This window comes from Pollicipes pollicipes, unplaced genomic scaffold (assembly GCF_011947565.3).
Source record: "Pollicipes pollicipes isolate AB1234 unplaced genomic scaffold, Ppol_2.1 Scaffold_6686;HRSCAF=7923_pilon_pilon_pilon, whole genome shotgun sequence".
Classification (NCBI taxonomy): domain Eukaryota; kingdom Metazoa; phylum Arthropoda; class Thecostraca; order Pollicipedomorpha; family Pollicipedidae; genus Pollicipes; species Pollicipes pollicipes.
In genome coordinates this window covers 23,962,324-23,979,571 of record NW_023596921.1, presented here as the reverse complement: position 1 = coordinate 23,979,571, position 17,248 = coordinate 23,962,324, and the positions used below count along the sequence as shown (strand labels likewise).

Below are 17,248 nucleotides of genomic sequence, written 5' to 3'. Positions count from 1 at the left end.
CAGCACCCCCGCTCTGCCACCGCTGCCATCTGAGGCAGCACCCCCGCTCTGCCACCGCTGTCGTCTGAGCAGCACCCCCGCTCTGCCACCGCTGTCGTCTGAGCAGCACCACCCGCTCTGCCACCGCTGTCGTCTGAGTGCCCCCGCTCTGCCACCGCTGCCGTCTGAGCGCCCCCGCTCTGCCGCCGCTGGCGTCTGAGCGCCCCCGTTCTGCCGCCGCTGCCATCTGCGCGCCCCCCGCTCTAACACACCGCTGCCGTCTGAGGCAGCACCCCCCGCTCTGCCACCGCTGTCGTCTGAGCAGCACCCCCGCTCTGCCACCGCTGTCGTCTGAGTGGCCCCCGCTCTGCCACCGCTGCCATCTGAGCAGCACCCCCGCTCTGCCACCGCTGTCGTCTGAGCAGCACCCTCGCTCTGCCACCGCTGTCGTCTGAGCAGCACCCCCGCTCTGCCACCGCTGTCGTCTGAGTGCCCCCGCTCTGCCACCGCTGCCGTCTGAGCGCCCCCGCTCTGCCGCCGCTGCCGTCTGAGCGCCCCCGTTCTGCCGCCGCTGCCATCTGCGCGCCCCCGCTCTAACACCGCTGCCGTCTGAGCGCCCCCGCTCTGCCACCGCTGCCGTCTGCGCGCCCCCGCTCTGCCACCACTGCCGTCTGAGCGCCCCCGCTCTGCCGCTGGTCGCAGGCACGCGCGTGTCGCGGCCGGCGCCCGGCGCGACTGGCAGGTGAGAGCCGGCGCGGGCCGCTGATTGGTGGGCGGCGCGGGCGGCACTCATTCACAGCGCCGACACCGGCCGCCGGCCGCCAGTGGGCTCCCGGTGCCGAAGGGGGGGCGTACGCGGTGGTGCGCTCCGAGTGAGCTGGACGGTGACGAGAGCGCGGCAAGGCTGCGGCGTGTTGTGTGGAATCGCCACCTTGGGCGCCGACATGTGGCTGCTGGTCGTCACGCTCTTCTCGTACCTGGGCTCAGGTGAGCCGACCGGCTAGCGAGCCGCTGCACGCAGGCGGTCGTGGGTGGGCAGCGTTTGCTCATTTAATCTCTTTATTTTGGATGTAATCTGGTAGATGTGTGTGATAGAAACTCATCCACAGTCACACCCAACCATGTTTTCTTCCGCCGAGTTCTGGTTCATTTGCGCCGTGGAAATTACATTTTCCATTTGCGGTAGTAGATCATCAGCTGTGCAACACATGCACGTTTCCGAAGTATGCTCGTTCTAACTTTCAAATTATGTGGCCACGTTGGGGATATTCGCGTGAGAAAACGCTTACCCTGTTGGCGGTAGCAATATAAATCGCTAGCGACCTCACCATTTCGGCATTGGGAATGCCAGTGACGCCACAGATGCAACATGACAAAAACCTACCTTCAAGGAATGCTGTGGATGGTGTTTGTAAAGTACCGCCAAGGGATGCTGAGAACAAATACAGTACGTCACAAATTGTTAGATAAAGCATACTCGATGTATCTATCAGAGCTCGCTATCAATAGCAAAAATAACACGGTACCAGGCGCCAAAAGTATTTCTTAATCACATCGCGTGTTGCCATTTTGTTTATATTTACTCCGCCTCTGCAACAGACACGAACCCCAAACAACCAAATCTCCCTGCTTACTTTTCGGCCGGAACAATAAGTAAATGCCTGCGGTCGAGGCTGCACGAAGCGCTGACCTCTGACCATCCTCAATGCCGTTGCGACTGTCATCAACGTAAGACTAAACCGACCCTTTGTGCCCACGCCTAGATTCGTGCATGGTCGCATGCTGCGTGACTATCATTACACAAACGGTGGCGCATTGTAAGTCGCCGGGGATATTAGAGCGATGATAAAGGACATTGTCTCCCAGGCCGGCGTGGGACTGAGCAGATCTAATTGGTCAATTTTCTGTGTCTCCCAACGCGTCGTCTGGGTGACGTGTGTGATCGGGCCGTGCTGGACCGCGGCTGATGCGCAGAGGTCTCGGCGTGAGCGGTGCTGGCGGCAGGTGCGCAGCGCCGACCAACGGCTGCCACTCAGCCCCCAGGCACGCAGCCGATCAACGGCTGCCTCAAAGCTCACAGACCTGGGCAACCTAGGCGGACAGTTCGACGCTCAAGGCTGGCGACGCTGGGACCCTGTCGTTCATTGAATCCTAACATTGTTTGGTACCTTTGGTTTTGATCAGCTTGCACTCACTGTGGTCGATAAAATAAACCAAACAACTTATCATCACGATAAACAAACGTAGGGCGGAGTCCATTTCTCTGCGATTGAATGCAGGCAACAACACATCTGTCACCGGCTAGCCTTCCGACCGTGTGGTCGACGGTCGGTCGGCCCTGCCCTGGAGCCCGCCCACGTCATCACCCAGCCGCGGGCTCAGTGTTTTGTCTTCTGCATGAGCGGCGGCAGCAGCACAGTGCGGTGTAACAATGCACGCGCGACAATGAGCGTGGTGGCGGGCCCTGCGGTGAGACGACCTCGCCTCGCCGGCACGATCGGCCCCGTCACCTCTGTGACGCATGCGTCGATCGTGCGTGACGGAGGAAAGGATGGATGGTGTATCATCGCCCACCCTTTGGAGCCGCCAGTAGTGGGATGTCACGTTCGGCATCCGACGCGGCCGAAAGACTCTTTAGTGATGGTGGTTTGTTTTTTGGTCATCACGACTGTAACAAAGAGTCATATGATCCCATTTGGTTATGTTTGTCCCGACAGCTTGTGTCATTAGACTGGCATTTGGATCGGTGAAATTACCTGGCATTGGCTTTGTATCTCCTTTTGTTGAGGTGCGGCTGGGGTCTGCGCCCGCCTTCGCCAACCCGCGCGATCCCCCCCTTGGAGCCTCCACACTCGGGCTTTGTGGCGGGCCGCGGCGGGGGACTTCCGAGACCCCTCCGAGACGGGAGCGCCTTGTTAAGACACGCCAAACGGCTGACCGTCAGTAAGAGTGGGAGAGCCGGTAATCCAGGCGGACGGGGACGGATTAGCCCGGCGGTATGCGACAAACAGCGAACAGTCACGTGGCGCGTATAAGATTGGCGCCACTTAAAATTTTACTGGACGGAAAAACGATCTCATCAGTTAGCTGTCAAGGCAATTGTTAACCTTCGCATTTTGCTGGCTATTTCAAATGAACATCAGCTAATCAAATCGATAATGGTGGCAAACCAAGCCTTCCAGTACGAGAAATGTATCGTTTCACCACGCTTCGTTCCTTAGAGACCCATTTTTTTCACTAGTTTGAATACGATTTGTCACGTCTCGCTCCCGCCGATTAGACGTTCCCTGACTTCCCAATAATTGGCTGTCCCCTCGCGCACAACATTGGCGGGGGTCGCATGTTCCCCCGGCAGGTGTGACGTGTTAGGCACGGCCTTACTTCCCCTCCGACAGCCGTGTGTGGTCCCCGCCGGAACGAACCCCGCGCCACTTTTCACACATAAATGGGTTGTCGAGTCGCCTCGGCAGGGGCAGTGAGTGATTGCACCAATGCTACGGACGGACCCGTGTCACCGGCTAGCCCTTTCAGCACCTGTCTCTGCCACCACGTGTCGTTTCTCAGGCCGGCTGCTGGCCGCCGTCCTAAACAGCCGAGTTCCGATACCCCATCCGGACCCAACCGGAAAGCCGACATTCCACCCATCGCATGGTGACTGGGTGGGGTTACTGTCGGGACACGTCACGTCGTGTCGTGTGCGCGAGCTAAGGCTAAAAAGTGGACGAGCCAGGCAGCTGCATTCGTACCTTTTTGCGGCAGAAGAGATCGCCTCCGATGCATCTGTTTGCGTTATAGATTGTGGGGCGTCTGTCAACGAATGTGCTCAAAACTTATTTTAGTTGATTGGCAGTGGTTAGATGGATTACAACGTGCTTCAAAGTGAAGCTCTGTGGTCTGAGAACTGAAATTTGGAGGATTTTTGGATGGCCGCGGATTCCGTGTTATAGCTCGAACGACTGTTCTGTCTTCGCGAACTTAGCAAAAAGGTTGTCCTGATGGCGCGCTAGGATTGTGTATGACCTGCCATTTTGTAGTTACGTGAAGTGATGCTTTTTTGTGTGCAACATACAGTGAAAGAGCGAGAGAGCGGGAGAGCGAGAGAGCGAGAGAGCGAGAGAGCGAGAGAGAGAGAGAGAGAGAGAGGAGAGAGAGAGAGAGAGAGAGAGAGAGAGAGAGAGAGAGGAGAGAGAGAGAGAGAGAGAGAGAGAGAGAGAGAGAGAGAGAGAGAGAGAGAGAGAGAGAGAGATTCACACAGGCTCTTTTCAAGACCTTGGGACAAATAATGTGGACTTCGTTAAGTTTCCTCCTTGCAAATCGCGGGGGTTTTAAGGGTACCCGGCGAATGGTAGGCTTGGCCGTGCTCCTTTGAATGGTGCTGAGGCTCCCTCATTTTATTCAGAACGCACGGCTCATCGGGCTCCAATGGCCTCGTAATATGCTCTCGGCGCTAATCCCGACCGGAATGTTCCCTTCTTGCCGCCTCTCAGCCTGAAGAGCCAGCTGCTGGATAGCCAGCCCTGACCCGGCTCCGCACACCCTGTGTGGCACCCGTGGCCTGTAGCTGGCAAACAAATATCTGCTTTTCCTTTGCGCGGTTTGTCGGAGCGGGCCGATTGGTGGCGCCGATACGGACGTCAGCTGGCGCTGCTGTACCACAGCGGACCGGACCGGACCGGACCGGACAGGACGGGACCGGACCGGACGGGACCGGACCGGACGGGACCGGAGTGGGTCGCTCTCGCTCTCACGTCTGGGTGTCGGCGGCGGCGTCGCTCTCATCTCTCGGACGACGACACCGGACCCCGGCTCCGTGACTGACCAAAAGCCGGCCGGGATTAGGTAAATGCCGCCAATTCCTCAGGGTTATCTGTCAGGCGGCAGCTGACCACCTGACTTTATGGAGCAGCCTCAGACCTAGGCCCTAATCCGCCGTCTTCGGGAGAATGCTCGAATTCCGGGCCGCCGCTGCCTTTATACGCGGCCGCCATTGATTGTAAGGAAGGCCAGTTCGATTAGCTGGTTTGCCTCCAGAGACGCCAGCGACAAGGACAGCTGCGAAAGACGTCTCGAAAACTGCAGAAGCCCGTCTGCCGTCGCTCGAGTCTATCCTCGTCTCTCACCCGTATCACAGCGGATACGGAGCTGACAGAGGTCGGTGTAGAATTACCCAGCCAGCGCCAAGGAGGCCGGAACCGATAACATTGCCTCGGCCGGTCGTTACGGCTCGGGGCGCTCCGCTGGCCATCTGCCCCTCCGATACGGGGCCCGACGGGGGCACGTGCGGTGCGTACCGCTGCCCGCGCTCTGATGAGGGCCGCCCGCGAGTGCACCTGTCCCGCCCGAGGAGTCGGCGTCAGCGGCATGTTTGAAACACGAATTTCGGAGATCATAAACATCACCTGCCTTCAGGATCCCCGCTTGGTTTTTCGAGGCGTCTTGGCTATAAAACGAGGTCTTCAGCTGCGTTAGTAGGCGGGGTGCATTTCGTTCGCAGAGCGTGTCACAGCGCGATCGATGGCCAATTTCCATAAGTTTGATCACTCTGCGTCATCTCGAACCCTTCTTAGGCATGAAAATACATGGCATTATGGGATTCCGTCTCGCAGGTCTTCGTTCGCCGAGCCACCACTCGCACTGAACAGTGTCGCTTTCGCTTTTTCCCCTCCGCCGAGATTAGCTCCCAGGTTTAAAGGGACGGAAATGGAACACGAGGACAGGAAGTCCGCCGTGGACATCGGGTACGGTCAGCTCTCCCCCCCCCCCCCCGCCGGACGTGGCGGCCGTCCCTCTCCAGCGAAGGGAGCAGGAGGGGAGCCGGCCGTCGCGTCGGTCCCCGTCGAGTCAGGTACTAGTCATGCGCCAGCGACGGGAACATTAGAACTGATCGCAGGCGTCGGCCCAGTGTCCGCGCCAACGAGGAAATCCAGTCCATGACAGCCACGGAAGTAGTGCTACTGATCCCAGAGACTGAGTGATGAGTACATTAAAGCCCAGGGCCGGATCATCGGGCTCGGACGGCATTGTATGAGTGGAAATTAGTATAATTTACAGTCCATTACTGCTTGCGTCCACCTAAGCACTTACTACCCCATCGACCCTCACACGGGCGCACCGGAGGGAAGTTCCCATCATTCCGTGTGGCTGAGCACAAAGCCCCGACATCAATCAGCAGGCTTGGACTCGTTGATGTCTCGCCCTCAAATCGGTCCCAAGAATGATATATTCCGATCCCCACGCTTTACGTTCACACTGCTGCCCGGTCACCGGCCCCGCCAGGTCCAGTGTGCTCTCATTATCTCCCGGTTTGTTGTGGACGGTTACCGGCCGAACCCGGTCCAGTGTGCTCTCATCATCTCCCGGTCCGTTTTGGCTGGTTACCGGCCGACGCCGGTCCAGTGTGTGGCGTCGCCGGGCCGTCGGCGATCAGCTCGGCCGTGTCTGTGAACCGCCGGCGGCCCAACCCCGGGCCACACCCGGCCATTGTGGCCGCCCGCCACCATTTGTCACGTGGTTTGGCAAACTGGGTCGGCGCGTTTTGTGCGGCGGCGGCGAACAACGCGCCGTAACTTGAGCGCACACCGCTCAGTGTCGTCCGTCATCCAGCGTGGCGACAGCAGCGGCGCCGCGCCACCGCTGTATATGTGTCAGCGCCGAGAAAGCAGAGACGACGGCCGCCCCGGTCTGAACAGATGGCTCTGTCCATCAGGTGCAGCGACTTACGGGCGCTCAGCCAAAGACGATGAAACTGGGCGTCCGACGAAGCTTAACTTCCGGTGGGATCCGCTTTGCTTACATCGTGTCTGTTAATCTGATTTTTGAGCGAGTAGATGTTGTCGTGATGCGTGCAGCGTGTGGCGGATTGAAGTTCCGTTCATGTGAAAAACATACTTCGGGGATTGTGTGGGCGATTTCATTGAGGTACCCGCACGCTCGGCTTAAATCCGAGGTCACCCGGTGTCGTGACGGAGGTCACATCAAGCTTCCCACGGCGTCCCAAACAGAGCCTCTCGCCATCTCTCTCCCACGACGTGCGTTGACCTGCTGCCGGGCCGTGATGTCCCTCGACGGCGCTGCACTCCCAGGCTCCCGCCACAATCTGGGGACGTCTCGCAGTGGAGCGCCGGTCTCTCTGTATTGTCCGCGGCGTCAGGACCGCCCGGGTGCAGTGAGTCGCACCTGACGCGAGTGTCTGCACCGTACACAACGCCTGTTCTGGGCCGAGGGCCGCAGTTCCGGACCAACCGTCGGCTCCAGCCGAGCTCGTGCTCCCCTTTCGCCACACCGCATCAGTCTCGCCCCGGGGGCGTGAGTCAACATCCCCCGCTCTCTAATGGGAGGACGGCAGAAACACGCCGGCACGTGGCCCGCGACACACGGTGACGTTTTTGGACGCTTTTAGCTGGCGCTGGCCGTTTTTGCCACTCCCGTGGGCCCAGCTTTCAGAGCGAGCTGTGGGGCGCAGGTGCAGCGTGCCCGACAAGTGAACCTGGTCTACAAAAATGGCGATAATTGACCGGCTCCCCGCCGCCTGGCGAGGCGTCCCTGCCCCCACCCGCGACGAAAAACAGCCGGCAGCCCGGCGGAAGTGGCCAGTTCAGACGTCACCTGCTCGGCCCTGCGCGCGCGGCGCCCCTGCCCGCCGAACCGCGACAAAAACGGCGCTCTTCCGTTGCCGGTAATTACAGGGCGCCTTCGCGGCTAGCGGCCGCACTGCGGCGTCACGATGGCTTGTGACTGTCCGGCGCGGCCAGCGCTGCGCCGGGAGCAGGACTTGTCCGGCCCGGCCGCAGGGCTGGGGAGCCGGAGCCGGAGCCGGCCGCTCTGCGAGCCCAGCACGCTCTGCGCGTGTCCCGGCCAGACGGGAGGCTGTGAGTAATGACCGCGTTGGCAGCTAATGAAGGAATCTGTCCGCCCGAGGGTGGTGACAGTTGGCACGTGCACCAGTGACGTCACAATTTATCCCGCCCCGGGTAGGATAGACAGCAGTTCCAGCTGTCGGCGGACACAATACTCGGCGCAATCCGTCAAACGCAGAGGCTATGACATCATCTGGAAGATGTTCAAAGCTCTCATTTCAAAACCTAAACACTGGGTCGAGCGACTAGGCTTTGAGCCCATCTGAATGTCTCTCCAGCCGCTGTTGATCTGTGACGCTCGAAGCCCTTGTCCCTCTGTGATGCAATCCTGTATCTTGCCGCGGTTCCCATGCGCTTTGACACATGAATTTTATTCCAAATTAGCACATGCGTTGGATTGATCGCTTCGATCTCGAACGCACCTTAGTTGCTAACGTCACGGTGTTGTAAAAATACAAAGAGCTGCCGTGGATGGACTTGAGCCAATACAATAAACAAAGCGCAGGTGCCTACGTAAGGAACACGCGGGCTGTTTGATCGAGGGCTCGTGAGTCACGAGTATAAGCCGCCGCCGACTGAAGGCGCTACTCACGGACTTCCTCAAACGCCTTCCACTGAAGCTAGGCTGCTGGCAGCCCCACCCCCGACATGCAGCTTTGTCCGAGCTTGGAGCTGCCATTGGAAATCATGAATACGATTTTCATTTCGCTGCGGCTAAGTTAGGTAACGCCAGCTGTCGACTGACGTCATCCCGTCCAGTCCTCTTTTGTAGTGACGTTTTGGCTCACTGCAGTGACCGACCCGCACTGATGACGTCACAGGTGATGTGATGGACTGCGCCAGATGTAGTAACGGGTCCGGCAGTCGGGCCTCATCAGGTGGCGGGGCGAGTTCGGCAGCAGTCACAAAGCCGGCGACGAAGCACACGAATAACGGGACGAATGTCGACACGAACGGTATACATGGGCCTGGGTCAACCCACTGGGCTCACGACTCATAAAATGGACGAAACGCAGCTACAGCGCGGCAAGTCGGGGCTCGGGATCTTCAAAGCATAGGAGACCGCAATGCATGAATCCCTGGTAGAGCACTAGCCGTGGTAACCTGAACCTCGGCTCCGAACCTAGCACCAAAATAAACAACCCTCCAATTCCGTATCAGTCCTCAGCCACCGTTTCATCCAAGTACTAGGCTTCTTTCTTTCTTTGTAGCCCCAGAGTGCGGCCTTAGTTTGCGGCAGCTTGCGACGGCAGAGTTTCTTACGGACGGAAGGCCCTGCTCTTGAGTTTTTTGGACCCTCCCATTGCGGGCTTTGCGAGCTTTAAAAACGACACCTCCACTGGAATGAACGACATATTTAGAAAGAGACGCTTGTGATTGGCACAGTGGACGGCGTATGCCGTTTACCGAAGAGCTGATTGGTGGAAGCTTGAACCAGTGCGCCACGTGACCATGTGTGCGTTTGTTTCCCAAACCAGGGTGCACTTCGCAAAGAAACACTTTGCTTATGACATCTGTCTCCTTAAATAGGGTGTTCTAAATTTCCGCATCATTTATTGCGCAATTATTTTGACGATCATCGTATTGCAAACATTGCATAACACACGAGCGAAAAAGTGGCAAGCGAAAAGTACCGCTTTCTTAAGTGAGCAGCAGGTCCACTGTCATTTCTCCCTTCAGAGCGACGACGTCAAATAAAAATTCTGAGCTTTGAGCTGAGCTATAAGGATTTCGAAAAAAGGTATTATTGATCAATTCGGATGCGTATGATCTGCCAGTGAGTAAAGAGTAGAATAAGATGGCATGCTCTCACTAAAAGTATGATACTTAATTTGTTCTGTTTCTTCACTTGCACCTTCGCATTACCTTTCTTGGAGAGGTCAGAAGCGCCCGTACTACAGATGCAGTTCTGGGCGCACGGGCCCACTTTTCATATGTCTTCATGTGGTTTGTTTCAGGCCTCAGCGACTGCTTCTTCCCGTTCGAGTATCATGGCACATACGCTGTACAAAGCGCCAGAAATCAGTACTCGGAAGTGCTGATAGAGATCAACAGGATACTGCCGTACGGCGTGTGCCACAGGAGGATCGGCAACAACCTGATACTACGCGACTCGTAAGTTGACTCGGGAGTGAGTTACCCTCCTCTCGCTCTCGCTGTCACCCATTGTCCATGGGCGATGCTGCTGGCAATTATCACCCCTAACTATCGGTGCCACTCAGTCCATGCCAGCGGCAGGTTTCGAAACGTAACGTGACCTTTTCAGCTACAGCAGTAAATTATTACAACTGAAGACGATCGTATTTTGGTAGCGGTAATGGTTCGTCGTCAGGTTGCTAATGGTTCCGCTGCTGAGGGATTTCTCACACGGCTGGTGCCACCATATGTTGCCGGCTGCTCCTGCTGGGGCCGCCTGGCCGCCGGTAGGGACTTCCGGTGCCCCTTGGGAAGGCACGCCTGCCGCCGGCCCGTGTTTAAAGGCCCGGGTCCGTGGAGCTCCGGCCCAATGGGACGGTAATTGCTCGACGGCGGTCGTCTTTGTTCAGAATCCATGTGTTTTACGTCCAGTTCTCACGGCGGTCAGCACGGTTTAGCGCTCCTGGGTGAGCGTGGGTGGCTTCACCGCGGGGTATGGTGTGGGGGAGGGGGGGGGGGGGGAGCGACATATGTCACCCGCGGACGGGCTCCCTGTGGCTTCTGCATCCGGTGAACCCACACGTTTGCTGTTGCTTCTCGTTTTTCCCGACTCATCCTGTGCTCCTATTCCACTATCATGGGTGCCAGTGTGGTTTCGTCTGTCTTTTCATTCGATTTAATTGTCTGAAATGGTCTCTATCTTTCAATCACCATCCTTGCATTCATGTCCCTCTTGTCTTAGTCCAGGCCTGGCTGAAGACTTCTCTTCGGGGAATGTCCGCTGATTTGTGAGATTTGTTTTCGTTAGCCTTTCCTGTTTGTTTTGTCAGCACATACCCGGGGTGCCGATCAGAAGCGGTGACATGGGGAGCGGGCCCGCCGGTCGACGTGACGTAAAAAGTGCGCCACATTCCGCCATAACCGCCGCCATCCGGCCTGCCCACGGGCGGCGCCGGTCACCCGGCCCGTAATTTGTCTCCAAATGGTACGAGCCCAGGGAGCGGTGCGGATGGGGCGGCCGTGCCCGCTCGTGAGAACCGCCGACGAGGCGGCCCCGGCGCGGCCCCGACCCCACCCCTCCGGCAGGTGATGCATCAAACCTTGCGGTGGCTCCGATCAGAAACAATTAATTACGTGCGGAGTTCTGGTGAGGAGTTGTTGTTGACTTTCCGAGTGTTTGGCCGCCACGTCGGACACCCGGCGCGGTTCTCACGCGCTCTCTCCCTCCGGCCGCCGCCTGAGATCCATTGAGGCCTCCAATCAGCCAATCTTCAGTCTGTGCTGCCCGCATCACGTCAATATATATTTTGCCGGATGGAGGCACGTTCCGAGGGAACAGGGATGCGCCAGTCAGAGCCGGCTATCCGTTCTGGTATTAAACCTCGCAGAGTGGGTCAAGCATAAACAGCTCGTGATCGGTGTGTCTCGTTTACGAATTCACGTCACGTTCGTTACCCGGAGATATATGACCGGTCTGCAGCCGCATAGTAATAAGGCACCATATATCGTGTTTGTGGTAACACGGGGGCGATATGGCCCATTTAACCAGTCCGGGTGTGTACGTTTATTAAAACCCGAAAACTCTGAAAACGTTTCGATGAGTTTTATTGGGTATTGTCATTGAAGACCAAGCATTTAAGCTTGCCACCATGTGCGTGGAGTTGATGTTTCAGACGCCAAAGTGCTTTCGTTTCCAACTAGGATTCTAAATATACGCATTGACAGTGAACCGCAAACTGTACCCTGACGCCAGCTGGATAGAGATGTTGAAATTATTTCGTTTCCATTGAATGTCATGTCTGCCCCGCAGGAGTAACGGCTGCCTGCGCTGCTTCCACCTGGCCATCCGCTCGGCCAACGTCCTGCAACTTCACACGCGGGATCCGCAGAGCAGCTGCGCCACCAACCTCAACGACACATTCAAACTGTGTCCCACCGTCGACGAGATGAGCTCGCCGCAGAGGATGAACCGCAGCCGCATCCACGAGCTCATGATGTACAGTGAGTGCAGTATTGCATGTTCAGAACAATCGCGCTTCTCCTGAACACGAGTGGTTCCGCGGGTTCTGCTCGAGGCGTTGTATGGTGCATTCCATGCAGCAAAGGTGGGCGGTGAGTCCGCAACTCCGACTCCCGAGTACGACTCTGTTATTTTGCCGGCGCCCGGTGCAGAGTTTCGCCCACAAGAGCTGCAGAGTAGTGCGGCCTCAGCCTATCGGCGGGTAAATCTTGACGCACCAAACAAAAACGCGAACCCGCAAACATTCATTCAGTTTGCTACAGGGTTCAAGTTAAGCAGAATGTGCCTTGTCATTGTGCTGCTCTTGGCGACCGCTCAGCCGCGTTGCCTTAATGAAAATAGCGACGTGATGATGGTGGTGATTGTGGGCATTGATCCTTCGCCGTCTCATCCTGTGCGTGCAGACGAGATTATTTCCGTCGCGACCTGATCTTCAGAGCAAATACGGGGGCAATCTTTTCACGTGACCGTTGTGGCCGCCTCGTGCGCGTTTAGTGCACGAAACCCATCCGACTGTGAGAGAGTCGTGAGGCAGTGTCTCGATGTGGGGCCACTGATAATGGTCTTGTGGCGTCACAACCGACGAGCGGCTATCAGGGGCCGCTCCTGATGGTCGTGTGACGACACAAGCAAAGCCCGTTCGATCTAGGCCACTCCTGATCCCCGTGTGACGTCACAAGCAGTGTCCAGTCGTGTCGACTGGCCCCGCCTGTGAAGGAATGGAAGGGGGGGGGGGGGCTGAACGCATACTGTCGCGCTTGCCCAACGAGAGAAAGGAGAGCGGGTCAGAAAAGCGAAAGAGGGAGCGATGGAGGAGAGGGAGTCAAAAGGATAGGCTGTCGAAGAGGAACTGGCAAGAGATTGGAAGAGGATCAATTGAGGTAGAAGGTGATGAAGAGACGAACCTGTCGCTCGTCAGATGTCACACGATTCGCATGTCCCAGCCCTTCAACATGGCACCACAACTCATGCCAGTTGTCTGATATCACCTGACGGTCCGTGGACACCGGGCATCTGTCGCCTGCTGACAAATGACAGAGCTCTGCTGAGCTGAGCCGTGGTCAGATGACAAAGTCCATCTGTCGGCTGTCGAGCATCTGGCGTCCATCTTCCGCAGCTCTCCAGAGTTGTAGAGGTCCGCAGAGATGACTGCTCTGCCCGATAATTTACAGTGAAGTCGATAATATGAGTCGTCTGGGGTCTGCTGGTCTTGGGTATCATTCGCGGATAAATATATGGCCGGGAATGAAAATTAGGTTGGGCCATCGACATTGATTTCAAAATTACGTTAATTTTTATCCGGCCCATCTCCAGGGTTAGCTCACATATATCAGACCGGATTAGACGGCCGCGGCGGTGACTGGCTTTCTAATAAATGCATGTGGCATTCATAGGCGTGCCCGTCTTTTCAATTATGCTCACGCAGGAAAACAATTCTGATCTATACCCATTGTTTCTCGGCGTGCAGTATCCAAACAATGACGAGGCAGGAGATTGTTGGACGCCGCAGGGACCTGAGGTCGCGTACGATGGCGCTACACGTGATCTCCGGCCCTGCTGACCTGGGGTCAGGGGGCGGGTGCCTCGGCTGATCGCGAAGGAGGCGCCGGAGTTTCGCTCAGCCAGCGGCGGTCGGCGGGAGGTGAGAGGCGCCGCGCCGCGCGGCGCCTTTATCGCCGCGAGTTCAGCACCCATCAGGGAACGGGCGGGGCGCCGGGGCGTCCCGCCGCCCTCACGCCACCAGTCGCCGTCGCTGACGTGACGACATGCGCCCGGGGCGCGCCGCGACCGCCGCCATTGTGCCACCTCCGCTGCGCGCGGCCAATGTTCCGCGCGGGCACGGACGCCGACACAGAGCCTAGAGCGGTTGGCGGACGCGGCGTTAGGGTGACTGGGCGCCGGGCGCGCGCCGGTGATGTCGCACCGGTGGTGTCGCGCCGGTGGTGTCGCACCGGTGGTGTCGCGCCGGTCCCAGCGTGGCCGGCGGCAGCGCCAGGGGTGGGCGGGCGGGAGCAGCCGCGCACGGCAGACGCCACGCCGCCGCTGCGTCCCTGCCGCTCAGGCCCTGAATGGGCCCGAGCCATCTGGTGGAAGCGGCCCTCACGCGAGCGGTGAAACGCGACCTGCGCGGTCTTCCATTTGGCTCGCACCGCCATTGGTGACACGAGCTCCTGCCGAGCTATGGCCTGTGAACAGGCGCCGGGCTTGGCGACATGTCTCTGAAAGGCGGCCGCTCTTTTTTATGTTAAATTGACATCCTACACGCGGTCATTACGGGCAAATGTCGGCTGCGCGCCGACCCTTCATTAGCTGCTTTTCCGGCGGGACCCGCAATTATCGCCCGGTGTGTTTTTTCGCCGATCGGCTGGCGACCCTGAGAGGAGCTGAGGTGAAGAGCACCTGCGGTCCATCCCGCCTGGCCCGGGTGTCCTTACACCACCCACGCGGCGGCCGCCCCGTGCTGGGTTCCAGTTGCTGACCTGTCAAGGCCGTCGCCCGGCACGCGCCCCCAGCGCAGGCGGCTCGTGGCCGTCCCCGGCCTGATGGATGTGCGGGGGAGCGGTCTCGTGCTGTGAGGAACGAGACGCGCGCCGTTGCTGACAGCTCGTCCCAACAGCACGGGTCACTTGCGCGCCGCGCCGCTCGCCGCCCAACCGGCACTGACGACAGCAGCGGGCCGCTGCGTGGCGCGCGTCTGCCGAATGGTAACGTGTGGAGCGCAGCGGAAAATTGAAACGTTATCGTCTACCGGCGCGATGGCTCACCCATCGCCTGCGGTAGTCACGTGACAAGGCTGCGCGCGCTGTCGCCATTCCGCCAGGTGTCGGTGGGCACCGCGGTCCCGAAGTGAGAACGCGGGTCGCCGGGGTCACCCGGCATCCCACGGGGTGTGGCGGCGCCAGCACGCGCCGGCCCGGATGAGCGGGTACCGCTGCAGCGGGCGGCCGCTTACTTCCGCCCGGTCTGGTGGGGCGCAGTGGGATAGACGCGCTCCGGTGGCCGCGCTGAATCGCCTTCCTGCCGGAGCCGCGGCCGGCGCGCTCAGGTGCGGCTCGAGCACCTGGCCGCTCGCGCCAGCCCCTGACGGCGCGGCGCCGCCTGTTGACGCTGGCCGCCGCGACAGCCACCTGCCTCTCCCGGTGGTCCTGGGAGTGGTGCGGCCGACCGGGCCGGCGGCGAGCGGGAATCGACGCCGCAGTGCGCGAACGCGCAGGCTGGATGCGTGCTAGGTCGCCGCAATGCCTGGGGAGCGCGTGGGCCTTTTGACGGAGGGTGCAGAAGTGCTCGATCAGCTGTCTGAGATGGCCAGTCTCTGATACCGTATCTGACGGCGGCATCTTGACGTCGCCACGCGGTCGTGACGCCTGTAAAGCGTACCGACGTCTAGATCTTTACGACTTTTCTAAAACGCGCGGCCCTGCACGACTTCTCCGTCGCGTCCGGCCTGCTGCCGCCGCGCGGCGCCGACTGGCGTGCTGTTGCCATAGGCGCGGTCAGCATCACGCCCTGCAGCTGGCAGGAGCCGGGCCATAAACGGCTGCCGTTGGCCGGCCTCCGCCCGCCACCGTCGGCGCCCGGCATGGGACGGCATTCCTGCCCGGCCCGCCACCGCCGCCGCCGCCGGCGGCGGCTCCCAGCCCGTACAGAGGTCATGGAAAAATGTAATTGGCGCAACGCGAGCGGTGCGCAGCCTGCCGCCGCGGAAGTTGCGGCAACGGGCGACAGTGCACGGTCCCCGCTGTCGGCCGAGCGAGCGGCGCGGCCAGAGGCAGCGTAGCTGGGTGTGGTAACGGCCGAGGTTGGAAGACAGCGGCAGCTGAGTGACAAATCTTATCTGGCTTGAGCCGGGTCGGATCAGAGGACGTATTTGATGTCGTTGCGGCACCCGTTTCATGCTTATGATCCTGCGTTGGCGAGATGTAGCAAGGCTTACATGTCGTTGGCGTCAGGCCGCCCAGCTGTGCTCTGTTGCGATGCGTGCAGGAATCTGGACTTAACTCTGGTATCCCTTTCGCAGAGGTGAAGACTCGGAGCCACGATCCGCACGTACATCAGGTGTACTGCCCGATCAGCGGCCGCTTCTCCTTCTCGTACGACATCGCCGACGGCACAGAGAGCGCGGCCGCGTGTCCGGACTCGCGCTCCCAGATCTCGAACTGTCCGTACGGCTTCGGACTCCACCTCCGCTTCAGTGACTGCTCGTTCAGACAGGACCTCAGTAAGAGCCGGTTTCCACGTCAGTGTTTTATGCGGATAACGCTTGTTTCATCGCTGTTACATTGTGCAGGACGGGGATAAGCCGTGTTGTAGCCCGGCACGCCTCGGCTTACTGTAGCAGTCTGTCCCTGTGACAGCTCTCTGAACTGTTCGCCTCGTTTTAACCTGTCCTGTGGGGCTTGAGTAGAACAAGCATCAAATGAGCGTGTCATAATGTCGAGCCATAATCTCATGAAAAAAACGATGCAGAATCAGAGCAGCAATGAAATAAGACCACTGCATATCACCTAACCTACTTGTTTTTCCTCACAGACATGACGTTCCAATGTCTTGGAGACTGGCAGGACAACAACGGCAACAACTTCATGGCCCTGCTGGACGCTGAGGCTTTCGATGACAAAAGGCCTCGCTACCGATGCGCGGTGAGTGTCCGATAACCAGCCGCCAGTTCTACATCCGTGGCATCCGGGCCCAGGCGCCACGGTTGTTGGAATGCTGGCCACAACCGAGCCGGAGGCGCTCGCACCCATATGGGAGAAACGGTCTCCTCGTCAGCCCTGAGCACGTAAGCAGTGACCGGCGGCGCAGGACGAGTGACGACTGCCGGGGAGATAACAGAGAGTGACGGTCTCGTCTCGTCGTAATGACACCGGACAGCGGCAACTGCACGACGAAGAGTAGACCGCAACGAGCGATACTCCCAGGCATTTCACTCCTCACGATGCTCGGAAGTTGCTTGCAATCTTATCGCAACATCGCTAACGGACAGGCTCAAATCTTGGTGCAGCCTCAACATCGGCTCCAGCTCGCTTCTGTGGACACCCGTGTTTCACTCCGCGCGTTGGGCAAAGCTGCCCAATTTAGCCGATCGCGAGCAGACGGGTGTCGCGGCAGTCCCGCGCCGTGCGAGGGTCGGCCGGTAGCATCCCTCAGCGAGGCTATCAGGGGGCGCGGGTCGGGTTTCGTCGCATGACGCCTGATCGGCGCGCACGGCCGCGCGTACACCAGCGCCGGCGCCGCCCGATCGCCGCCGATAGGT

General features: G+C 59.0%; 1 protein-coding gene across 1 annotated transcript in view; it reads left to right on the top strand.

Moving 5' to 3' along the window:
• The first annotated feature begins 829 nt into the window (after positions 1 to 829).
• The window catches only part of LOC119107655 (uncharacterized), a 119,632-nt gene continuing 103,213 nt past the window's right edge, over positions 830 to 17,248 (top strand). Inside the window, exons 1-5 of the mRNA XM_037231171.1 lie at positions 830 to 966; positions 9,794 to 9,950; positions 11,782 to 11,972; positions 16,010 to 16,210; positions 16,522 to 16,631. Of these exons, the coding sequence (XP_037087066.1) occupies positions 924 to 966; positions 9,794 to 9,950; positions 11,782 to 11,972; positions 16,010 to 16,210; positions 16,522 to 16,631 (702 nt within the window). The 5' untranslated portion in view covers positions 830 to 923. The remainder of the gene's footprint in view (positions 967 to 9,793; positions 9,951 to 11,781; positions 11,973 to 16,009; positions 16,211 to 16,521; positions 16,632 to 17,248) is intronic.